Genomic DNA, 26632 nt, shown 5'->3' on the forward strand with positions numbered 1-26632 from the left:
GGTCAGTTTTTGTCAGTTCACCACTTGTCATTCTTGTGGCTCGGAGGTGCCAGCTTGGGCAACACAGCATCAATGTGGGCGTCTTGCAATAACAGTTAATGGCTAATTTTGCTTCCGGTTCGTTGCGCAGGCAGAGCGGGAGGCAACATGTTCCCTCCTTTTCCGCTGTTTTACACCGGAATGAAGACTGCTGTTGACCGGGCCGCAGACGCTCACAGCTGGAGATTAGAGCCGGAAAACTGGAAATTTCTTGTCAACTATGTCGGTTGCCTTTTATTTATTCATCCAATCATGTTCGACTCTTCAACAATTCAACAGTGAAAGTTTACAGGCAAATTAAGGCCTCCTTAGTATTCATTTCACGCCCGCTTCTTTATTCCAACTTCTTCAGTTGAGTATCAGATGATGGCAACCTGAAGAGGCAACCGTGACTGGTTTGAAGTTGTGAATAGTCGCATTCCTTTAACAGCTGTTGCCACGCTGAATTTAAAACCTCCGTCTGGTTCATTTTTTGTATTTTGGAATTTGGTAGCCAGATTACTGTAATTCCCTGGATATTGCTTCTGGCCCAGTGAAACAGATTATCTAGCGATACACCTGGTTGCTCTTGCTGCCAGACGCTTGAGTGCGCCGCGGACAGCATCACACGTACTTTTGCCGTGTGAAGTGGCGAAGGAATTCCATTCCGTCGACAGATGAAAGTTCTCCTCGTGGCAGCAATGATTCGGAAACTTTTTTTTGTTCTTATATTGCGATGAAGCTGCTTCAGAGAAATAATGAATTTTTGATTACTTCAGGCAGATTTTGTTTTGCTACTTCGAGCACTGAACTCTGAAATGTGTCTACTGCGGCTGTATCGTGCTCCAGAGAGTCAGAAACAACGAAACACTGCACAGAGACCTGTCCTGAGTTATTTTGCATCTTCCGAAAATACACAACTACGGGATGTATTCTGGCTTTTGTGTGGCGTCCTGAAGTATGAAACTGAAACTAATTTTACGCGATATCCAACACCACGATGACCTCTCGTTGGCTTAGGTTAAACTTAAGTACTCGGAAGTAGCGAGCTTCCTGCTTATTGATGGATGGATGGATGGATGGATGGATGGATGGATGGATGGATGGATGGATGGATGGATAACTTTCTTGAGGTCCGCCGGTGCGCGCGATTAGCGCGCAGTGCGCCGCTCCCACGTCGGGACAGAGAGGCCATGCCCCTCCGCTGCGTCGCCGGACCGATGGACAGCCCAGAGCTGTGCTTCAAGGTCCGAGCTGCGTAGAGCTCAGTCCCGATCTTCTTTGGTGGCTCTGGCCCCCGGCGCCAGGGGGCAACCCCAGAGCATGTGAGCAAGGCTCGCTATATCCTTAAAGTAGCGACACGCATTCTGAGGGTGCGCGTCCGGAAAGATGTTGTGCAGGAAGGCCGGGCATGGGTAGGTCCCCGTCTGAAGCTGCTTGCACGTGACTTGTGTTCTATTGAGTGCTTTGCGCGGTAGCGGCGTGGTTCTCTTAACTAACCTATAATGCTGGGTGAGAACGTTGTAAGTGACGAGGGGGTCGCGCTCGCCATCTTATCCTGCCGAGAGGGAGTCCGGGCTCGCACGGTGGATTAGGTCTCATGCGGCCTCGTGGGCCGTCTCGTTAAGGTTAGGGAGCGGCCCCTCCAGTGGTCCCATGTGCGCCGGGAACCAATTGATCTAGTGTGGGGTCAGGTGATTACTACCAAGTATTCTGCCGACGGTCCGGGATATGCTCCCTGTTCTGAAGGACAGAATTACCCTCTTGGAGCCGCAGTATAACAACCTTTTATCATCTTCTAGGAGTGCAAGGCGGATGGCCGCCTGCTCGGTCTGAAATGGTGGATATTAAGTTGATTCAACACGTCTGTGAATTTCTGGTGTCAAAACAATGATTTCGAGTCTACAGCAGGCTCCACTTATCCATTGCTGGACATGTGTGTTGTGTCTGCTCTCCGCAACATGGGCAAGACTTTGTTGAAGCAGATTCTCAACGTGATTTGTGCCAGGGCAGGATGCGCATTTGACCAAAATGCAATCTTGGTTATCAAGTCGACATACAAGTGCAGCTAAGAGCTCTTCACTTGTCTGCTGGAGGTTACGGAATGAAGCATTAAAGTTTTGATGACTCATGCAGACACAGACTGTGTGTGTACCGCTTCCACCAGCCAGGACAATATGTGGAGGAAGCAAAGCGGCGAACGTCGAGAAAGCACACTATAAATAGTAAATATTCTTTTATTCTTCATGGATTTCCTTCAGGTCCATCAACAATAGTCGCTTTTGGTGGCCTTTCAGAGTGTCCTTTTTTCGTGGTAGGCAATAAGACATTGAATTATCCTCGTAGAAAGCTCTGGCCGATGGATTCACTTGCTCGCGAACTTTTCGTTCCGGTGCACCAAAGAACTTCATCATTTTTTCACGAGACCAAGATTGAAGGGCTACGGTTAGGCACTGTATTGTTTTCCTCGGCTTTGTTCTTGGGAAAACTTTTTTTTCAGGTCTTGCATCAAGCAGACATAATCATTCAGGAGGAGCTCATCGCCCTCTTGTTCGTCAAGGGTCGATGATTGGCACAGATATGGGGACGTAGCCGTTATTCCCTTGGCGTTTTGTCGCAATTTTTTTCACTTTCATTTTTGCGTAAAAGTGTCGTGCGCGCTGCAGTTGTTTCCTTTTCATACTGCTGCCAACACCTCTTTCTAAGGCCTCCTTTTCTGTTCCAGTACCACCCAATTCAGACTCACTTTCACTACCTCCAGACAGAGCGTCGATATGTTATTCTGGCAATAGCAAGTTTGCCAACTTTTGAGCAGTATACAACTGCCGCTTGCAAGCTTCGCAGATTCGACTTCCTGGAACTAGGCCGAGGGAAGGGTGGGCATCAACGATGGCCAGTGTGATGACTGTCCACCCTCGGCAGTGTTTTGCATGTCTAAACATTGTGTCGGAGCACAACTTCGAAGCGATTTTCGAAATGTATTGGTGAAGGTAAGGTTGCTTGTGCTGCATACAAATCGCCGCATCGTCATCGTCAGCCAGCCCATCGCAAGAAGACGCTGACCTATGTCGGTCAAACGATGCTCAGTTGTCAGTCGCTGCTCGCTGCAGTAAGTTGTGTTGTAGTAGTTCTTTGGGCCGAGAGAGCTCATAGGACTATCTAGGCTGCATTGCATTCTTTTAGTCTCACTGTATAACATTTTGACTTTTCTAACATACTTCAATATATGGCGCACTGTAAATGGGGAGATTATAAAACCTCAGTATGTTCACGGAAACATCGCGCAATTGATATAGAAAGCATCGTGTTAGATGATGCCTTCAAATATTAGCCTCGCGGCAAATCTGATTCAGTTCCGGCGCTCTAGGTGAACTGCGCAAAGATTCCAAATCGTAACTTAATGCTAGAAACATTTTGTCACCTTCATATTAGGAAGAAATTGACGCCTGAAGGCATGTAACTGAAGCATGGATTTCACATCCATTCTCATGGTGTTGGACTGAGTACTGTACCGTATTCTTTCCGATGTCCTTTCGTTGCAACTTCGTATGTACGCATTCCATTAAAAGCCGCTGAAGGAAGCGTTGTCTGCCGCCGTCGGCGTCTGTTAGTTGATCACGCTATTCTCATCTGACAAACACATGAATATAGATGTAGGGAAAACAAACGTCGTCAGGAAGATTGAGGGAAGCCGTTTTCTTTGCGTTTTTTCAGCACCGAAAGAGCGAAAAACAAACGGACGTCGAAAATTTCCACATGGACTAATTATAACGGGTGTTCAAAATTAAGCTTTTTGGTTTTTCTTGAAGTTAAACACTGGGGGGCACGCGAAAACCACCTGTGCAAATAAGTGATGTGGCCAGGGGGACACAAAGTGCGATGACAATTATTGCTGTCAGCATCCCAATTAACTAAAATTGAATAATCAACTTTTTGTTAACTGCAGTAAGTGGGTACGTTTGTATTGAAAAGTTAGAGGCAGTCGTGTAGAGACGAGGAAAAAGCAGACGACACACAGACAATGAGAGCGGCGGCACTTACGCAGTGCCAACTGGTGACAGGGGTTGCTGACTTCAAAAAAAAATTTCTTGCTTCAAACATATTTACTCGAATCTAAATATTACTATTTCGCAAGCTAAGAGGTAGGTGCGCACATTGAGCTATGTGACATATTTTTATCTGGAGGTGCTTAGTCAATAAATTTGGCCTGAGTCTTGCAAAACAGTCATTTTTGCCAACTTGGAAGTATTTCTTTCCAAAAATATATTTCTTAATAATTTCGAATTATTTTTAGCATACACTATACCAATAGGGAAAAAGGGGGAAATATTACTCCAGCTGAATTGTTAACGCAGTTAATGCAAACAATTTATCAAAAAGTATCTTCTTTTGCTTCTTTACTGAGCCAAATAAATACGGAAAATTGTAAAATACATTCAATTATAACGTTATATTAAATAAAGAATCCCAGTACATTGCTCTAAAATAAAGTTTGTTATTGCATCTGCTTTCAGACTTCAATAAAAAAAATACCTACAGCCAACTTTTGCTTCTTCTCGGGAACTTCAGAAAGCGCTCACATGATTAAAAATAACTTTTTTCGACGAAAATACTTCGGCAAAACCTTCACACAAAAGACATCCAGCCCAATTTTTTTTCCCGAAAATCGACCACGGTCGCTTTTGGGGTCTGAGACGTTTCGCGTGGAATGACCCAGGAGCGTTTTCAGTGCTTAAGGGTGTAGGTATCTAATCATTTCATACATAATACGATCGCCGCCTGGCGCCGAATTTCGGCGATAGCGAGAGATGCCTTAAATTCAGCTAAGCTAAATGGACGATTGCAAGCCTCACTCGATAACCTTTGTGATTCAAGCGGCTGTCTCTTTTCACATTCTTTGAACCCCAGGAAAGTTTCTGTATAGTACGATGCACTCTAAACACATTGAAAGTGTTCGCCAAGACAATGCGCCTGATATTCCAGGCTATCACCATGGATAGTTACTAAGGGTAGAGGACGCGTCTGGCGGGTAATAATTTATTTACCCTATTCCACTTTCGTCTCGTCCTCGTAGGAAGTTATACCACAGATGTACTTCTCCCAACTCTCTATTTTAGCACGTCGACGTGTTCTTCTACCCTGAACCTTTATTTTTTTTAGTAGTAATCAAGTTTTCGGTGGTTGAGATGTGGCGAAGTCGTCCCCAAGCTTTGTTTTGGTTTTTGCCTGCATTTTTACAGTCTTCATTCTACCATGGGATACGACGCTTATTTGACAGTCCGTTAGTTTCACAGATGCATTTTGTGGCAGCCTCAATTATAAAGCCCCTCATATACGCCACAGCATCGTCTATATTAAAACAGTCAATTTCATGCCAGATTATATATGGTAGCTCTCGGAAGAGTTCCCAGTTAGCTGATTCAACCTTCTACCGGGGAGCGTGTGGCAAGCATCCATACTGTTTTGTTAAGTTTAACAAAACTGAAAAGTGGTCACTCCCAAAGGGGTTCTTGAGAACGGACCACTATAGGTACGGCATTAGTGTACGCGACACTATGCTTAAATCAATGGAGGAGTATGTATTATGTGCCACCCTGCGGTACGTTGGTTCTTTTTTATTAAACATACATACTCCTGAGGAAAAAAAGACAGTTTTCAATTAGGAGACCTCTCGCATTGTAACGAGAGTGTCCCCACAATGTGTTATGTACGTTAAAATATCCGACAGCTATGTATGGCGCCGGACGTTCATGTATGTAGTTTTATATTCCGTTTTAGTAAGCTGATCATTAAGAGGGATTTATAATTGGAGGGATAATTAGGAGGGATGTTTGGTGTTGCAACACACCAAACGCCTGCTGACGCAAGCGCCCCTGCGGGGCATCTACCTGGATGACGTCGTCATTGCCAGAAACTTCTGCGATCACCTCAGGTGGCTTGGAATCGTTGACGAGGCAATCGAGTCCTCCGGGCTAACCCTGAATCCGGATAAGTGCCGCTTTGCGTACGAACAGCTCATGTTCCTGGGCCACCTCATTAGCAAGTTCGGAGCCCGTTCAGAACCGCAGAAAACAGCTCGGATAGCGAAATTACTGTAGTTAGTCGACAAGAAAGCAGTACGCAGATTCCTTGGCCTCTGTGCCTACTATAGGCGGTTTGTTAAGTAATTTTCTCGCATTGCCGAGCCATTTGCCCATCTCACGAAATCAGACGTCGAGTTCAAGTGGCAAGCGCCGCAAGGCGAAGCATTCCAAGAGCTTAGACGACGCCTGCAGTTACCACCAGGGGCGCTATAACGTAAAACTATTCCAAACTTTTCTATTCCAATTCTGCTATCAGCCCTCCACGATTGGTCAAAAATTTTTTCGACCACCCCCACTTTACCTGTCTGTCACGCGACGTCACGAAAACCGCGATACTTCCCCATCTGATATGATGTTTACACACTGATTATGCATGATTTGACAGAAAAAAGAAACACAATTATTTCTGATTCGACCCCTTTTCGCCATAGCCCTCGGCTATTGGTAAAAAGATTTCGGGCTGCACCCACTTCACCTGCTTGTCACGCGACGTCACAAAACCGCACAAGCTCACCGCGTCAAATTGACGTGTACGCGATAAAGATGCATTAATATGCCGAACAAAACTGAATTTTCTTCGGAATAGCCGCAGGCTGCCCCGTTCCGAAAGGAATAAAAGGTGGCTGCCGCCGATCGCTGAGACGCTGGCTACTCGCACCTGCCGGAGAGCATGGGTGTATTTGCGTATAATAAAGGTTCTTGCGTGGCCGTGTAACGTTGTCGAGCACTTTCGGCACGCTTACCACCTCGTTATGCCAACTCTTCTTTGCTGAGGTTTAGTTTTAGCGTCATTCCTAAGCTTCCGTTGCATGCCACCGCGATTTTCGACCAGCCACCACAAGCTAAGTAAGGAAAAGCCGACCAATCGCAGACGCCGGCACCACCACCCTTTTCATCCGGTTATCAATATTCAGTTCAGTGGCTCGGCCCCATCGAATCCCTCTCCACTTGAGCGTTCTCCTCGCCTCTTGTCAGCCAATTAGATACGACAAGCCGCTCAGTGTAGGCAATGTTATTCGTTTTTCAAGCAAACAAAAGTGACCTCCTATGAACGAGGAGAGCGTCTGATTGGTCTGTTCAGACAACCACGCGGGTGACCTCCCGGTGCTTGCGTCGGTGGTTACGCAAATTTGACGTCGGGAGATTGGAATAGAAACATATTGGAATAGTTTTACGTTAGAGGGCCCCAGTACTCGCCCACTTCGAAGAAAACGCCGATACGGAGACCCATACCGACGCAAGCAGCATAAGTCTCGGTGCCATGTTATTCAAAGGAAAAGACAGGCTGGAAAGAGTCATAGGTTACACTACCCGCACGCTATAGGAGCTCAAGCTGATTATTGTAAGAAGGGAAAAAGAATGCCTTGCCATCATTTGGGCTACCAAAATGTTTCGACCTCACCTATAGATAGACCTTTCAAAGCAGTTAGCGACCATCACACATTGTGATGGCTGCCAAACTTCAGACCCTTCACGGCACCTTGCACGGTGGAGCTTTAGATCGCAAGAATTTGACGTCCCCATTGCCTACAAGTGCGGACGGAAACACTCATGCGGATTGCCTGTCGCACGCCCCCATCGACCCATCACTGCAAGACGACCAAGATGAGGACACCTTCCTGGGGACAGTAATAGCCGGTGACCTGCAAGGAAGCAGCGAACAGACCCAGAACTAAGAAGCCTTGCTGAATATTTGGAAATCAAGACTGAATTTGTCCCGAGGGTGCTTAGGCGTGGATTATCTTCATTTCGCTACGAAACCATGTCCTCGTAAACAATTCTCCAATCCATGTAAACTAGCGCCTCTTTGTGCCCGTAACAATCCGACCAGATGCCCTGCATAATGATGAGACAGCCAGGCACCTCGGGTTTTCCCGAACGCTCGCAGACATACGGAAGACGTGCTATTGAGCGCGCCTGACCGACTACGGCCCCCATTGCGGCAAGACATGCAGAGACTGCCAGCAAGGCACGACACCACCGAGAAGGCCAGCGAAATTACAGCAGCCGATCGAGCCTCCTTGCCGACCGTTGCAGCAGATCGGGATGGATTTCTTAGGACCCTTTCCGACGTCAACATTTGGAAAGAAGTGAATCATAGGTTTCTGCCCCGCACTCACGTACGGTACAGAAACCTGGAGGCGTACGAAAAAGGTTCTACTTAAATTGAGGACGACGCAACGAGCTATGGAAAGAAGAATGATGGGTGTAACGTTAAGGGATAAGAGCAGATTAGGTGAGGGAACAAACGCTAGTTAATGACATTTTAGTTGAAATCAAGAAAAAGAAATGGGCATGGGCAGGACATGTATTGAGGAGAGAAGACAAACGATGGTCATTAAGGGTTACGGACTGGATTCCAAGGGAAGGGAAGCGTAGCAGGGGGCGGCAGAAAGTTAGGTGGGCGGATGAGATTAAGACGTTTGCAGGGACAACATGGCCATAATACATGACCGGGGTAGTTGGAGAAGTATGGGAGAGGCCTTTGCAGTGCAGTGGGCGTAAGCAGGCTGATGATGATGATGATGAATCGTAGTGGCCACCGACTACCTTACCAGCTAAGCCAAAACGAAAGGCCTACCCAAAGGTAGTGCGGCAGAAGTAGCGAAATTCTGCCTCCAGAACATCCTGCTGCGACATGGTGCGCGAGAAGTCCTCAATACTGACAGAGGAATGGTTTTTACGAGCTCTCTGCCGACCATCCCCTGATCACAAGCGTCGGCACATTATGGCAGAGGTGCCGACACGAAGGAAAAGACGCTGTCGCAAACAGGCGGCAGACTGAAATCCATGTCGTGTTGGCCTAGTGTGAATGCGCCTTAACGGAACGCCTGAACAAGACGCTCATCGACGTAGCGATGTACGTCCACGTCGAGCACAACGCACGGGACGCTGTCCTTCGATACGTAACCTTCGCTTACAACACGACAGTGCAAGAAACAACACAGAGCGCGCTTTCGACGAGTCATCTATAAAAAACGACGCGCTTGACCCGTAGACCAAATTTTCGGCGATCGGCGACATTGCTCGCCGCTGTCCTTGTGCTCGAGTGTTACTTCTTTTGTTGGGCTCAAGTTCGCTAATAAAGCGTTAAATTTGTAACGCAAAGTTTTGACACTACGTCGTTTTCCACCGTCACAATAACGTGACACGCTGTTCCCACGCTGTTAGAATCGTCATACGTTTCGTAACTACTCATTGCTGCCAAAGCGCACAATTCAGTGATAATGCGTCAGTAAGATCACATCAGTGATACGAATTTTCAGAAATACAAAACTGATCTCCGAAGCTGATTGTAGGCTCAAACACGGGCGCACACATCACGCTAGGTGTTCCCTCCGTCTGAACGCGGCAGAAACTCTGGCCATGCTTACTTAAATCGCTTCAGTAAGTATCACAAAACCGTGTCCCACGTCGAAGATGCCACGTCATATTAAATGAACAAAAAAAAGAACGCTCTATAAAATGGATTGGATCGTTCTCGATAAGAAGGTAAAAGCATCGACGGAACCATTCTGCTACCACCACCATTGCCAATAGGCGATTTGTGACTACGCGACCTTTTGCGGCATGTTGTACTTGCCTATAAAGAATGTTTCAATAGGCAAATTTCTGAATCGAATCGAGCGCCAATAATTCGAGAAAACTCTTCTTTTGAATATTTGCTCAGATACCGCATACTTTCTCATTTCTCAGGACCATTCGTAAGAGTCACTTTCTGCATTTGCAGATTTTTTTTCAATATACATCAAATAGGTATTCTTACCCGTTATAATAGGTCAGAAACGAATATTGGACACATTGGTATAGTGAAATCTAGAATAAAATACGAGTCGAATGTCAAAAACTATACCGCTCGTGATAACAATTTCAAATATTGGCTCGCCCTTAGCGATAACTACGACGAAGGACAGTGCTTATTAATTTTGTACCAGCCGCGGTAGTCCAGCGGCTATGGTGTGGCTCTGCTGAGTTACAGGGCGCGAGATCAATCACTTCCTCAGTGGCGGCATTAGGATGGAGGCGGAACGCTAGATATCCCCCCCCCCCACCATGTACCATGCGCAGGGCGCGCGTTAATGGCACTCCAGGTGGTGAAAAATTAATCCGATTATGAGGCTCGCCAAAGTGCCTCATAATCAGATTGTGGGTTCGGTGCGCAAAACATCAGAGGTTCGTTTTATTTTGCACTTACAGATTTCACGGTGAGCAATAGGATCAAATCCGCTCCAATAGCTATTGCGGAGACACCGACGTAAGCAACAGTAAACATCCGAGTGATGCTGACATCTGAAAAAAAAAAAAAAAAAAAACACAGCCATGATTGACATTTATAAAAGAATTCTCATGTGAAATGGGAACTGTGGTAAACCGGGCCTTCGAACACTTTTTAAGGCGCGGTTGGAGATTGACTGTTTGAGAGATAATTGAACTTACTAATTCTACAGTTATCGTACAACGATAAGTGTGCGCCGCATGAAGTTGTTAAGCAGAGAAATTTCAAAATCCGGACTAATGGTTAGAACATTGGCGCGGCTATGTTTATGAATGGACAATATATTCGGGCGTATAACGTCAGGTACCCCCACACCCAAGAACAGGTGAGATTGACTGAACTGAATGTACGGCTTTTTTCCATTCTACAGCTAATATTTTCAACGCAGCGGATAAGCTGGTTCAATATTGCCGCCCACGATGGCTGAATGCGCCAGTAATGTAATTTGATATGGCAACGGCGGGTCATTGCTGGAGTCTTTCCTCATATAATGGAATTGCCAATGTTATCGTCCTCGCACCACTGAGCCATTGAAGGATCGTCATTGGCCACTTTAATAACAATATTTGTCCGACGTTGCGTGCTGCCATCCATGTCATGACATGATTGTCATATATGTCAGGTGAATTTCTAAGACGCTGTGTATCAAGATATCCATGACATGAATGACCTGACATGCATGAGATGAATAACATGAAATGCATACATATCATAAGGTGATTTTCGTGAATGACCTGAGGCCATGGCATCGTGTTCACTTCTTTAACTGTTTATGTATCAGCATATATGTAAGAGACATGCGTGCGTGACATGATAAGAATGTCCTGATATATATGGAGGTAAACAAAGGAACACGATGCCATTATGCGATTCATACTATTACAGTCATGACAAATATGTGATGTCGTTAATCCCGTGACACGTCCATCATCTTATGTATGCTTGGGTCATGCACCGCCACCCCGTCATGTCTATTCTGTTATATACCCAGTTGTAAAACGACAACGACGGCGTTACGACGTCGGAGGCTGGTAGATGGAACTCGATAAAATATTATTTGCGTTAAGTATAAATATTTCGATATCGGTGCTTTGACGTATGCAAAAAGCACCTCCAACCATCAGTCTGCGCAACCTGCAACGCAAGGACAGTTGCTTGAAAAGTTTTCGAGGGCCCTTTTAGGTATTGCATGCGACATCCTGCAAGTCAGGGCTGTTGTAATTACTTGCGGAGAACCTGCACAAAGCACAACCACAACTTTTTCCGGCACTGGCTTTAACAAGACATACAATGTCAAAGTCTACGCGTCAGACCTCAATGGAGCAGTAGCAGCTGCCAAATACGCCATTTTTCTTAAATATCGTCAGATGCCCGCAACACCTGAAGTGCGATCGGAGTCCCGGTGGTCGAGCTGTGCGAAGACATTGACAACATGTCCGACCAAAATGACAGGATGGAAAATGTTTATTCACTAATAGCGGTCCTCCGACTCTCTGCGACTATACCCACAATATGTATGCGCAAATGCAAAACAAAATATCACTGTCGAACAGAGCACTACTTAAGCTATCGAAGCTTGCGCTGACAGTGTTGATAGCATGGATATACGTGAAATATTTCGCAACTAAATTATTATTGCTTCTGGATCACACGCACTCACGTCAATACTTACATGCGATAATTTACATAATACATCCTCGTTTCGATCAAAAAGAAAAAGAAATAGACTCGACTGTATTACGGGCGGCGTTTCTGCGAATAAGCATGAATTACAGTAATTCTCAAAAACGCAGAATACCGAGCAACTTGCTCTTTTTAATAGCCTTTTAACAGTTGCTTATTCCCGAAAGCGATTTAAATTAAGTAGCATAATTTCACAAGCTGCCTTCTGGAAAGAGGACTTCGTTGAATTTTAGCGCCGTTAGAAGCCCACTTGAATGCTCACCAATGGCCTTTGAGTAGGTGGGAAAAGGTTTCAGGGTGACGGGAAAGTCTCGCTCTTGGACAAGGCTATAGAGGCATTCGGCGATCGTGGCGCCGTTGAAGACCTGCAAATTGTGCGACACAGAGGAAAGTCTACATGCCGTAAGCGTAAAAAGAAACCGCGGAATGTGACCTGAAGAATCATTGCAAATTCACTACGAAGTCAAAGGCAAAGTAATGAGAAAGAGAGGATTAATTTTCCACCAAGCCTCCATATAAGGTGTAAATCTATTCCTAGCAAACATACTTTCTAGTTTCCTGCAACGCGGTCAGTTCTACATCCTCTCCCCCCCCCCCCCCCCCGTTCCTGTGCTTGCACTCTCTCCCCGGCTATGGACCTATACTAGTTAAGCTTAGTGAAGAATTCTTTTTTCGCAATACAAGCCTTCTCGACGAACTATATACGCTATTTCAGCTAGGCATCGCAGGAAGCGGGAAACGCGTTCGACGCCAGGTTCCAGCGCCACACTTTATTTGTACCCCACTCTAAACTTTATGGACATTCCAGCAAGTTATATTTTCGCACTACGATGCACCTGAAATCTGCAGTTTTATGTAGGTGCGAAGCTACTTCTTTTATTATAGGTGCAAGAACACCCCCCTGCTACATTTTTAGCACTTCCAAGAGGAGTGGCATATTAGAGTATAGGTTAGTATTGATATCTGAGATCAAGATCGTCCATTTCAATGGCCATCCCTGCCACTACACCTTATAGGCCTGTCCCGCGACTAGTGAAAGGCGCAGCTGAATTCTACGACCAATTTTCGATCACGATCGTGCGAGTGCATATGTTCGCATGCACCGAGTTTTTAACCGTCCGAGCGATCCCTGGGCACTCGCGCACAGATAATAGCGGTACCTCTAACGCCAGAGGACACCTCGTGGGTTGCCCTTCAGTAGATTCATGGCGAAAAGGGTGAACGAGGTAGGGAGGGAAAGAATACACGACACCTTCTTTTCATCGCTGTCCCAGCACCTTCACTAGCCCAGATGGCCACGCTACTTCGCTATAGCGCGATGCTGAAACTGTTCGTTGAGACTAATCCGCGCCATTGTTTACGATAAGTATCGGGGCTCCGGGACCAGTGAATCGCAAATTAAAGATAGACTCACCCGAGGTCTATGTCACAGCAAGATGCAATACTTAGATTTTGTTGAGGTATTCAACTCTGCGCGCATTTTGATCTGCGCGTGTAACCAATACCTAGCGGAACAATATATGTAACGCACAGAAATATTCAAGTGCTAGAGAAAGCAAACGTAAATCTTACGAGACAGAATGCGGCGATGACACGGAGCCAGTTTACAGGTAGCGCGCTGAAAAATACTGGAACCTGCAATGACAAAAACAAACAAACAACGGGGTTTTAAATGCCTGTGCTGCGCAAACATCATTTGACTGAAAATTACCGCCAGTTATCTTTGCATGCCGAACGTTTTGCACGGAAACTTTACCACTAAAGATCAGGGTGTTAAACAGATTTGGGTTTATGGTACTCGTTACTTCGCTTTTGAAATTGATTTATTGTTTGTCGCGTGTAAGTTTTGTGGCTTTTGACGCTTTTTAGCCCCAACAAAGAAACTTTGGTGTTCACTGTCGCCATTATAAATTCTTTTGAGTGTTCAGTAATCTATTTCGTCACTTTAACGGGAGCACTCATTTTTTTCACTTTTCTAACAGCTGCTATGGCAGAACAACTGACGCCAAATGGCGGTCAGTAGAACTACGACGAGTTGGCATACCGGACCTTTCGCGTAACGTGAGCCAATCTGCAAAAATAAAACGTTATCCTCTAGATGAACGAGATAAATGGCACATTGTTTATAGTCATCGTGGGCTACTGATAATAATTTTTAAGTAGCATTACTCAGTTAATCTCTCACGTTTGATTATGCAACTTCTTACATATTCATTTTAGGGCGTAAGTCATATTTAAGTGTTGTGGAGCGTGCTAAGAAACACCCAATGAAGGTTTTTCCGTGACATTTTCATTTGCGCGCTTCTATTTTCGGGGCTCTGAAGAACGGCAGCGAACTGCAAAAAAGCATACGTCGTCGTGCTCATGTGCGCCTGCATGGCAGCCCTCTCAATAGTACATAGAAAGAACAAAGCCCGCATGCTCATCGCCAGAGTAAAAAAAATGCAGTCAGCCACGACGTCTTGCTACGTCAGCGCATTCGTTGTGAAGATTAAAATCTACCATGGTCCTCAACGACAAGAAACAAAGTGGCGCTGAACATCCATACACAAACACACTTGGCTTTGCGCAGGGGTTTCTGTCTCGGAAAACGCGTTTCATAGCGCCGCGGTCCAGACGAGCAGGCGCGCAACGATGTGATTGCTATCTCGCGAGCATTCATGAGAAAGAATCCCACGAGAAATAAAGCGTCGTGAGAACAACATTACTGGACACTGTCTACGTTTGAAATACGACTTATGCCCCCAAAATAATATTATTAGTTTGCGTAATTAAGCACAACTAATTAGCAACCTAATTGGCAAGCTACACAAGACGAGTAGGAATAATGTTCCTTCGGTCCCCTTCGTCTAAGATAAGCCACTCAAATTTCAAAATTTGTATTTATAGCTGAAAGATGGGCGAGCTTGTTCAAGTGGATTATAAACATTTACAGCGAAGAAAGAAACACTAGGAAAGGAAGTGCACAGATGGACGCTAGACTATCAACTGACGGCAACGTTTAACGCTAGAACGTTTCTAGTGAGGCGAGTCTAGCAGTGCTATTGGAGGAATTAGAGGGCAGTAAATGGGATATAATAGGGGTCAGTGAAGTTAGGAGGCCAAGAGAAGCATATACAGTGCTAAAAAGCGGGCACGTCCTGTGCTACCGGGGCTTAGCAGAGAGACGAGAACTAGGAGTCGGATTCCTGTTTAATAAGAACATAGCTGGTAACATACAGGGATTCTATAGCATTAACGAGAGGGTGGCATGTCTTGTTGTGAAACTTAATAAGAGGTACAAAATGAAGGTTGTACAGATCTACGCCCCTACATCCAGTCATGATGACCAGGAAGTCGAAAGCTTCTATGAAGACGTGGAATCGGCGATGGGTAGAGTGCAAACAAAATACACTATACTGATGGGCGATTTCAATGCCAGGGTAGGCAAGAAGCAGGCCGGAGACAAGTCAGTGGGGGAATATGGCATAGGCTCTAGGAATAGCAGAGGAGAGTTATTAGTAGTGTTTGCAGAACAGAATAATATGCGGATGATGAATACCTTTTTCCGCTAGTGGGTTAGCCGAAAGTGGGCGTGGAGGAGCCCGAATGGTGAGACTAGAAATGAAATCGACTTCATACTCTGCGCGAACCCTGGCATCATACAAGATGTAGACGTGCTCGGCAAGGTGCACTGCAGTGACCATAGGATGGTAAGAACTCGAATTAGCCTTGACTTGAGGAGGGAACGGAAGAAACTGGTACATAAGAAGCCAATCAATGAGTTAGCGGTAAGAGGGAAACTAGAGGAATTCCGGATCAAGCTACAGAACAGGTATTCGGCTTTAACCCAGGAAGAGGACCATAGTGTTGAAGCAATGAGCGACATTGTTATGGGCATCATTAAGGAGTGCGCAATAGAAGTCGGTGGTAACGCCGTTAAACAGGAAACCAGTACGCTATCGCAGGAGACGAAAGATCTGATCAAGAAACGCCAATGTATGAAAGCCTCTAACCCTACACCTAGAATAGAACTGGCAGAACTATCAACGAGCGTAAGACAGCGGACATAAGGAACTATAATATGGATAGAACTGAACAGGCTCTCAGGAACGGAGGAAGCCTAAAAGCAGTGAAGAAGAAACTAGGAATAGGCAAGAATCAGATGTGTGCGTTAAGAGACAAAGCCGGCAATATCGTTACTAATATGGATGAGATAGTTCAAGTGGCTGAATAGTTTTATAGATATTTATACAGTACCAGTAACACCCACGACGATAAGGTGAGAGAGAATAGTCTAGAGGAACTTGAAATCCCACAAGTAACACCGGAAGAGGTAAAGAACGCCTTGGGAGCTATGTAAAGGGGGAAGGCAGCTGGGGACGATCAGGTAACAGCAGATTTGTTGAAGGATGGTGGGAACACTGTCCTAGAATGATTGGCCGCCCTATATGCACAATGCCTCATGACCTCGAACGTACCGGAATCTTGGAAGAACGCTAACATAATCCTAATCCATAAGAAAGGGGACGCCAAGGACTTGAAAAATTATACACCGATCAGCTTACTGTTCGTTGCCTACAAAGTATTTACTAAGGTAATCGCAAATAGAATCAGGAATACCTTAGACTTCTGTCAACCAAAGGAGCAGGCAGGATTCCGTAAAGGCCACTCAACAATTGGCCAAATTCACACTATCAATCAGGTGATAGAGAAATGTGCGGAATATAACCAACCCTTATATATAGCCTTCATTGATTACGAAAAAGCATTTGATTCAGTCGAAACCTCAGCAATCATGAAGGCACTACGGAATCAGGGTGTAGATGAGCCATATGCAAAGATACTCGAAGATATCTATAGCGATTCCATAGCCACCGTTATCCTCCACAAAGAAAGCAACAATATCCCAATAAAGAAAGGCGTCAGACAGGGAGATACGATATCTCGAATGCTATTCACAGCATGTTTACAGGAGGTATTCAGAGACCTGGAGTGGGAAGAACTGGGGATAAAAGTTGATGGAGAATACCTTAGCAACTTGCGATTCGCTGATGATATTGCCTTGCTTAGTAACTCAGGAGACCAATTGTAATGCATGCTCACTGACCTGGAGAGGCAAAGCAGAAGGGTGGGTCTGAAAATTAATCTACAGAAAACTAAAGTAATGTTTAACAGTCTCGGAAGAGAACAGCAGTTTACGATAGGTAGCGAGGCACTGGAAGTGGTAAGGGAATACATCTACTTAGGGCAGGTAGTGACCACGGATCCGGATCATGAGACTGAAATAACCAGAAGAATAAGAATGGGCTGGGGTGCGTTTGGAAGGCATTCTCAAATCATGAACAGCAGGTTGCCACTATCCCTCAAGAGGAAAGTGTATAACAGCTGTGTCTTACCAGTACTCACCTACGGTTAGAAACCTGGAGGCTTACGAAAAGGGTTCTGCTGAAATTGAGGACGACGCAACAAGCTATGGAGAGAAGCATGATAGGTGTAACGTTAAGGGATAAGAAAAGAGCAGATTGGGTGAGGGAACAAACGCGGGTAAATGACATCTTAGTTGAAATCAAGAAAAAGAAATGGGCATGGGCCGGACATGTAATGAGGAGGGAAGATAACCGATGGTCATTAAGGTTTACGGACTGGATTCCAAGGGAAGGGAAGCGTAGTAGGGGGCGGCAGAATGTTAGGTGGGCGGATGACATTAAGACGTTTGCAGGGACAACATGGCCGCAGTTAGTACATGACCGGGGTAGTTGGAGAAGTCTGGGAGAGGCCTTTGCCCTGCAGTGGGCGTAACTAGGCTGATGATGATGATGATGATGACGTACAGCGGAAAATATTTTTAAAAGAATATTTGGAAAAGTGAGACCATACTGCTGCGCATGCGTGTCATTGCCAAGCCCAACTTATGAAGTACACCTCCTTCTCTGTCACACCGACTGAGAGGGCGCTGATCGAATTACTTCCCTCTTCTCTTGTGCAGAATGCTTCGTATGACAGCCTACTTCCTTTTCTTTTTCAAACTCACCGAGAACACGTGTGGCTTCGAAACGGGCCGGCACTGGCACCTACGGCGGCGATTTGCCAAATGCCCCGGACCCGCAATCGCGCCTGTGTTGCACTTGTGCTCTGTCAGCCTGTCGTATAAGCACCGGACAGTTTGACCGACGTTGCATTTTCCCCCAAGAAAGCTAAAAAAATTAATTATGAGGTTTTACGCGCCAAAACCACTTTATGATTATGAGGCACACCGTAGTGGAGGGCTCCGGAAATTTCGACAACCTGGGGTTCTTTAACGTGCCCCTAAATCTAAGCACCACGGGTATTTTCGCATTTCGCCCCCATCGAAATGCGGCCGCCGTGGCCGGGATTCGATCCCGCGACCTCGTACTCAGTAGCCCAACACCATAGCCTCCAAGAAAGTGGAATCCTACAAACCACATTGATGATGTGTGGTTTTTAATGGCGCAAGGGCCAGTTATGGCCAAAGAGCGCCATGACAAATGGTAGTTTTAAGGATTTATTGTAAATGGCGTGGACAGTGAATTCATTATGGTACGTGTGACATGGCTGTATAAGGGCCTAAACATTTCGCTGTAAATCGCGTAAATATATAGCTACTAAAATAATCACACAGATTAGTTATGGACGTGTACGATGGTAATGGTGTTTTGATAAAAAAACATACGGAAACGAAAGAACAGTTACGCTAGAGCATCAAGACGACCCTCTAACACAAGCGCTGGTAATCACGTGTTAAAATTTCCTGGTCAAATTATTTCCAGAGTGTCGGTTTCGGCTAAGAAATATAAGACTATTTGCAGTTTAAAAAGCGGTTCATCACTAAGAAAAAATGCAGGCTGAAAGGGTATATTTTCCCGATATGCAGAAGGCAAATACCTTTTTCCTCTCTCTTTCTACTCCAGGGCACTGGATAAGTACATAGAGCACTGTGAATTTATCGCCGCACCTACTGCAAGTAGGAGAATCCCCGCCAGTCAAGAGGTAGGAGTGCGTACTGTAAGTGTGTCCTATTCTTAATCGGCAAAGAAGTACTTCCTTGTACCGTGCTGTTTTGTTACTTATCCAATTCCGCAATTTTGGTTTTATAATGTGTAACTTATTCAATGTTCGTGTATCCCTCTCTGCTTGTCAATGATTCCTCAATTTACGGCGCAGAAAGGGCTTTAGGTCTGTGGCAGGAATGGGGATATTTCCATCTGTGTCGCTAAAACTCACTGACGTAGCGTTTTCGTCAGCAGCTACGTTGCCTTCTATACCTTTATGGCCAGGTACCCAGCAAAGGATAATCGCTTGGTTGCACATATATGCGGAGCACAACAAGCTATACAGCTCATTCAAAACGGGATTCTTATGCTTTCGTAAGCTAATCAGGGCTCTCACGACACTTAATGAGTCTGTAAAGACAACAGCCTTAGCGACATTTCTGCGCCTTACGTGTTTAATAGCCGAAAGTATGGCGTACGCTTCTGCGGTAAGGATACTGGTGTGTGGGTTTAGTGCCCCAGATGTAGAAAATGACGGCCCGAGAGCTGCGTAAGCAACACCAGCAGGAGACTTCGAAGCATCTGTGTAAAATTCGTCACAGGAATACTTCTCTTTAAGTTCAAGAAAATGAGATTGTATGTGAGCCTCAGGTGCTTGTTTCTATAGTTCTAAGAAAGAGATGTCACATTGGATAGTTTGCCACTCCCAAGGCGGTGGAAGCCGAGTGGGAGCCATTAAGACATTCTCTAAAAGAGGGACCCCTGTTTTTTCCGAGAATGCTTCCAACCTGACGGACAGAGGAGGCCGGACACCTGGGCCATTACGGAACAACCTGGCCGAGAAGGAGTCATGAATAATTGAATGACATGGATGATCCACAGTTCATTTTACCTTCAAGGCATACGAAAGACTTAAATATATCCTTTGGTAGTATAGAGATCATTCATAAGATTCAACGTAAAAGCTTTGCACAGGACTAGTTCTAAAGGTGCCTGTTGCAAGGCGGATGCCTAAGTGGTGGACAGGGTCTAGCATTTTCAGAGTACTGGTTCCAGCAGAACTATAGACTATGACCCCATAGTCAAGGCGTGTTAATCTTCGACTTTTGTACAACATTATGAGGCATCTCCTGTCGCTTCCCCAAGCTGTGCGTGACAATAGCTTCAGCAGATTCATAGTCTTGAGGCACTTTGCCTTAAGATACTTCAGGTGTGGCACAAAAGTTGGCTTATTGTCTAGAAGGATCCCTAAGAATGTGTGTTCACAGCTAACAGATAACCGTTCTCCATTGAGATTGATTACGGGGTCCACCAGTATACCTCTCTTGTTACAGAACAGGGCGCACGTACTTTTTTGAGGGTTTAGCTTAAAACCATTTTCTTCCGCCCACTTAGACGATTTATTTATGCAAAGCTGTACTTGCCGCTCACAGATACTTAGATTACATCATTTAAAACCTATCTGGATGTCATCCACATGTTCAGAATAAAACATACTACGTGGTTTGGCAGTCTGGATCGAGTTCATTTTCACAATAAAAAGAGTGCAGCTCAGCACACCTCCTTGTGGAACACCAGCCTCTTGTGCAAATGGACAAGACAGAACCAACTCTAACACGGGACGTGCGGTTAGAGAGGTAACTGAATCACGTACAGCAAGTTGCCTCGAACTCCCAGTTCAAACAGATCACGGAGGATTTCAAAGCGCCAGGTTGTATGGTATGCCTTCTCGATATCTAAAAATATGGACAAGAAAAATTGTTTGTGGACAATGGCGTGACGGATATTTGTCTCGATGCGAACAAGGTGATCTGTTGTGGATCTACCCTCCCTAAAACCGCATTGTAAAGGATCGAGTATCCAGTTGCTTTCCATAAAATGGATGAGGCGACGGTTAATCATTTTCTCAAACAGTTTGCATAGACAACTTGTCAGAGCTATACCCGTATAACTGTTGGGTGAGGAAGGATCCTTGCCCTCTTTGAGAATAGGGATTACGATTGCTTCTTTCCAGGCAAACGGAATGTAGCCGGCGGAGAACATAGAGTTGAAGAGTGACAGTAGTGTTTTTTGGCTTTCAGGGTGTGTCTGATGATCTCATACAGTATTCTGTCACTTGCTGGAGCGGACTTGTTGCAGCAGTGCAGTGAGGACTTGAACACAGCCATTTTAAATGGACGATTGTATACTTCGTTGGATGTGCTTTTCCGACCCAAATTCATCGGTTCTGCTATGCGCTGGTATTTTAGGAATGTATCGGTGTAATGAGATGTACTGGAAATGTGCTCGAAATGGGCTCCAAGACAATCTGCCTGATCCTCGAGAGTGTCTCCTCGTGTATTTAATAAAGGTAAGGGATGAATTTCGCGGCCTTTTATTTTGTTCACCCTGTTCCAAGTTTTCGTTCGTCTGTATATGAATTGATGCTGCTTATGTAGTTTTTCCAACTTTACCTTTTAGCGCGCCGGCGCGTTCTTCTACCTTTGGACTTGATCGCCTTGAATTAATTAGATTCTCTGTGGTTGGGGAGTTACGGAGGAGATTCCAAGCCTTGTTTTGCATTTTCCTGGCTTCCTTACGCTCCTCATTCCACCATGGAATACGTCGTGCCGAAGGCGACCCTTTTGTTTGCGGGATACATACTGATGCAGCATCAATAATGAACGCTGTTATGTATGCTAGTGCATCTTCTAGGCTAAGTTCACAGATATCATTCCAGGGCAGCTGTGTCAGTTCGCGAAACTTCGTCCCGTCGGCTGAATCAACTTTCCATCGAGGAACATGTGCAGGACACTCACTTTGTTTTTTAAGGTTTAGAACGATGGGGAAGTGATCACTTCCATAAGGGTTATTATTGACATACCACTCCAGATATGGCACAATTGTACTAGACGCTATGCTTAGATCTATCGAAGAAAATATTTTGTGTAGAGCTGTAAAATGTTAGCTTTTTCTTGTTAAGCAAGCAGGAACTTGATGTAAATAGGATGTTTTCTATAAGCCGCCCTCTCGCATCACAGCGAGAGTCGCCCCACAGTGTGCTATGCGCGTTTAGATCACCGACGACTATGTAAGGGTGATGGAGCGCAACAATAAAGCTTTGAAATGTTGTGCTAGAGAGTTGATAACTTGGGGGGATGTATAAAGACGCAATGGTAAATAGTTTATTGAATAGAGCTGCTTCGATAGCAACTGCCTCAAGAGGAGTTTGGAGTTGCAGTCGCCGACAAGCAACGCCTCTGTCGACTATTATTGCTACCCCGCCGGACGATGCAACATCATCATCTCGGTCTTTCCGGAAATTGCCTAAGAAAGCTTGTTTGCGTAGATTTAAGATGTGTCTCCTGAACACACATCACCTTTGGCTTGCATTTGTGTACGAGTTCTCTGATATCATCAAGGTTGTGGATCAAACCTCTCACGTCCCAGTGTAATATTTGTGTATCCATATTGTTTGTGTTTATATGCTGTGTGTCAAGAGGAGCCAGTTGGCTTATGGAGCCTTTCCAGGCCCCGTGATCCGGGTTTTGTCTTTCTCGGAGCGGTCACCAGATGTGCGCCGCTCCCGACGCGCTTTATGCGCCGCCTGGTTTGTGGTTGTGTCCATCGACTCCTGGGAGCCGCTGGACTTCCGCTCGCTAGAGCGGGGTGTTTTCAAGGAAGGCCTTGTCTCGAAAAGCAGAGCCTTGGAGGCCACCAACCCAGAGGTCGATGGGCCCTCCTTCAGAGACGGCGCAGCAGCGCTCGCTACTGTCGCCTGGGGGGCTGAGGGCACTGCCGTGGCCACACTCTTTGTGGGCCCGGCTGATGCCCCAGTCTGCTGCGGTGCTGCCCCCCTACGCGCCGCACCAGCATACCCTGCGGTACGGAGGAAAGAAATACGATTTCACGCTTCATGAAAAGAAATGTTCTCCTTGATCTTTTTGTGATGATTTCCTTTTCCTTCTTCCAAGAAGGACATGACCGAGAGTATGCAGGGTGGTCACCCTCGCAGTTTGCGCTGCGGTGTGCCTTAGTGCAATTAAAGACAGGATGTTCGTTTGACGCGCACTTTGCACATGTGGTGCGGCCCCGGCAGCTCTGAGAGCCGTGAACAAATCGCTGGCACTTAAAGCAGCGGCGCGGGTTCGGAATGTAGGATCTTAGTTTATTTTTCATATAGCCTGTTTCAATATATTCTGGTAAAGTGCTTGTGCAGAATGTCAAAATTAGGTGTTTAGTGGGGATCTCTTTGTCATCCCGCCTGATCTTTATTCTTTGGACATTTGTCACGTTCTGTTCCTTCCAGCCTTCAAGCAACTCGGTTTCACTCAAATCGGGGAGATCTTGTTCATGACTCCGCGTGTACTATTCAAAGAACAATGCGGATTTATTGAGACGGCGGTACTATTAATTTCAACAAGTCCAGACAGATTCTCCTACTGTTTCTTGTCACTAACTTCGAGCAACAGATCACCGCTGGCCATTTTCGTGACTTTGTAGCTGGGGCCTAGTTTCTCAGTAAGATACTTTGCGACAACAAATGATGATAGAATTCTTGCTGTTTTGTCAGGGTTTCCACAACTTAAGACATGGTACTTTGGGTAAATTTCTTTGGTCTGGCCGAAAAGTTTCTGGGAGTCATGGGTGCGCCCTCTCTTGGAAAGAGGGCGATCAGGGAGTCGGGGGAATGATGAAAAAGCCATCAAAATAAATATCACTTCGGTAGCTATGCCAGCCGCCCACTACCGAGCCCAACAAGGGGACGCTACGAAGCCCAAAAGCAACGAAAACGCCAGCTGCACATAGTCACTATAACCTAATATACGATACCCAAGGTTCGATAACTACACCAGGTTAACCGTCGCCACCTGAAACTCTGGAAGTAAAAAGAAGCGAAGAGAAGACAGGAAAGATTGAAAGTGAGAGAGAAAGACGACGATTGAAGAGAAGGGCAGGAAAAGGTGACTGCCGATTTCCTCCAAGTGGGTCAGCCTGGAGGTGCCGTGTATGTGAAGCAGAGGCCGAAGAGGTGCGTTGCCTCCGCCGGGGGGTCTTAAAGGTCCAAACACCCAGCATCGCCTCAACCTACAGGATCCCACTTTCCGCAGACACGGCTACGCGCGGGAGGGGCCAACCCTCGTGTGCTCGGGTACTTGGTGTCGCAACACACCAAGCGCCTGCTGACGCAGAGGCCCCCGCGGGGACAAACGACTTTAGCGCTACAAGCAACGAAATGCGCAGCGTGCTTTTTGGAGCGAGTTCTTCTGCGCCCGTTACTTATGGCAGCGCACATGCGTACTAGCTTGTCCGGTGCGGACAAGACCATATGGGGACACCGCACTTCGCAGCCACCTTCTGTAGGCGGTGCGAGAGGTTGTGAACGTATACTCGCGGCCAACTTTCTGTTGCGATGAAGGGAAAGCTACGGGCGCGTGGCTGCTACACATGTGTTACGGCGCCAAGTAGTCCGCCAGCGTTTGGCAGTGCTTTTGGTTGCTCGGAACAAACGCTGAATCGACGCAGCTTCACATGCGACGTTTTCGCGTTTGCCAAGACGCGAAATGGAAAAGCCGCAAGATAAGTAACCTTTTACATTTGTGGTGTGTTGTTTAACTGTTGCTAATAATGTGTTGATGTTTTTTTCTTTCCCAGCTTAGACTAACCTGGATGAAAACACGGGACTCTTTGCAGAAGCGCTCTCACTTGTGCGCGCTTTGCTTCCGTAGCTTTCCCTTCGTTGCCACAGAATGGTGTCGGCGAGTATAGAGCACAACCAAACGCCGCTGACAGGGGTGCGATCGGAGATCGTTGTTCGGCGCGTTCGTTCGGTTACCGGCGCGCGCGATTGGCCCACTCCGCGCCGACGTCGCCAGGCGCGAGGCGCGGCCACGTTTTTGGTGACGTCACAATGACGACCCGCTCCTGTCAATCATTTTGCCACCGAGCACGTCGTCTGCTAGGCACCGAACCCGATGGGAGTTGAGAAGTTTGGAGCGATTATACGCTCGTTACGGGACCGGCTTCGCATGGAGCTTCTGGTGGAGTGGATCCAACAGGCAGCTGCGGAATGGCACGTTCGGATCCAATCCATAGTTTGATTCGAGAAAATGGCGCTTGCGGTGGGAACTTAGGTTGTTGCGCTGGCGATGCGAAACGCGTTTGAAGAAATGGCAGAAAGCGAAATCCGGCGCGGCTTTCGTTTCTCGGAACAAATAGTTCGTTAGTTGTACAGCGAAATCGACCCCTACACCGGTGACAGCGAGCCACTGGAATGTTGTTGCTGCCTCTTGAAAATTGCGCCACTGTTCCCGTCCTTTATTTTTTTATTTTTTCTTCTCGCTGTGCGCGACAGCACCTAGGGACGACGCAGAGAAACTAGTAGTTATAAATTGCAGCAGTCACACGTACTACAATTTGAAAACGTGTTTAGGCATGAGAAGTAAAAAATCATTTTTAGATAAAGATTGCATTCATTTGTAGACGACAAACCAGGGAAGTATATTTCCGAGGTGTTCACAGATTGCTGATTGGCTGCTCTCTCCGCCCCATTCTCAGGAATTTTGCATACTGCCACTTTGTGACGTTGCAGCAACCGAACAGAACGCGTATCGAACAAAGATCTCCGATTGCGCCCCTGGTAGGCCAGGCCGTCTTGTCGCGCCTTCCCCTCCTTTTTACGCTGGCTTTACCTCCTTGATCAGGCTTTCGACGCATACCGGAACCATTTCTTGCGGGTAGCCTGGCCTATTTAGTCGTTCCAACTGTGCGGTCGAAATCATGGCTAGTTTGTGCCAGCACGATTCTCTGTGAGCGACACGCAAGCAACTCGGGGCAATCCTTCTTTTTACCACTTTCGAATAGGCCGAATCGTATCTGAGAATCTCATTTTTGGAATGCGTCTGATACATGGAACGTACGGGCACGGTATCCAAAATAAGTGAGATGTCAATAAACTGCAAACGTGCCCCCGTTGGCATCTCGCGCGCGAAATTAAGGCCCGCGGAACACTTTTCAACAACGTCTACGACACCTTCGACCACGGGGATGCAATTATAGGTATTAGGAGGAATAAAAAAGAAACAAAAAAATCATCTACGTGCCTAAAGATTTTCATTGCAGTGGTTGTTGAGAGAAACTGCAAGAATCAATGCGCTTGTCACAGCATGCTAAAAACATCGCTTAAAAGGAATGCGATGCAACAGCCGATGCAGACCCTGTCACTTTGCACAAAAGTGTCGTCGTCATGTACAATAACGATGGAGGACAAATAAAAGGCTAGTGTCATTAAAAAAAAAAGCTATTAGCGCTTAGCCCCGTACTATTCTGAAAGGCACATGCGAAGGTCTTCAATGGAACACCTAACAGAGTGAAAGCTGGTTGAAATGATGGGAAACACTCTACACAATTACATTAGGTTGGGGCGTTTTGTGCGCCAAAACGACGGTCTGATTATAAGGCACGATATAGTGACTGGGCTCCGGAAAATTCTGACCACCTGAGTTTCTTTAACGTAAACCCAACGCATGGCACGCGAGTGCTTTTGCATTTCGCTCCATCGAAATGCGGCCGCTGCGGTCGGGAAACGAACCCGCCACCTC

General features: G+C 46.2%; 1 protein-coding gene across 1 annotated transcript in view; it reads right to left on the reverse strand.

Annotated features, from left to right (window-relative positions):
- LOC129387519 (uncharacterized) overlaps positions 1 to 25813 on the reverse strand; it is a 64216-nt gene extending 38403 nt beyond the window's left edge. The window contains exons 1-3 of the mRNA XM_055076495.1: positions 25724 to 25813; positions 12323 to 12425; positions 10297 to 10391 (exon numbers count right to left, since the gene is read on the reverse strand). Of these exons, the coding sequence (XP_054932470.1) occupies positions 10297 to 10391; positions 12323 to 12425; positions 25724 to 25813 (288 nt within the window). The remainder of the gene's footprint in view (positions 1 to 10296; positions 10392 to 12322; positions 12426 to 25723) is intronic.
- Positions 25814 to 26632: the final 819 nt, after the last annotated feature.

This window comes from Dermacentor andersoni, chromosome 2, assembly GCF_023375885.2.
Source record: "Dermacentor andersoni chromosome 2, qqDerAnde1_hic_scaffold, whole genome shotgun sequence".
NCBI lineage: Eukaryota > Metazoa > Arthropoda > Arachnida > Ixodida > Ixodidae > Dermacentor > Dermacentor andersoni.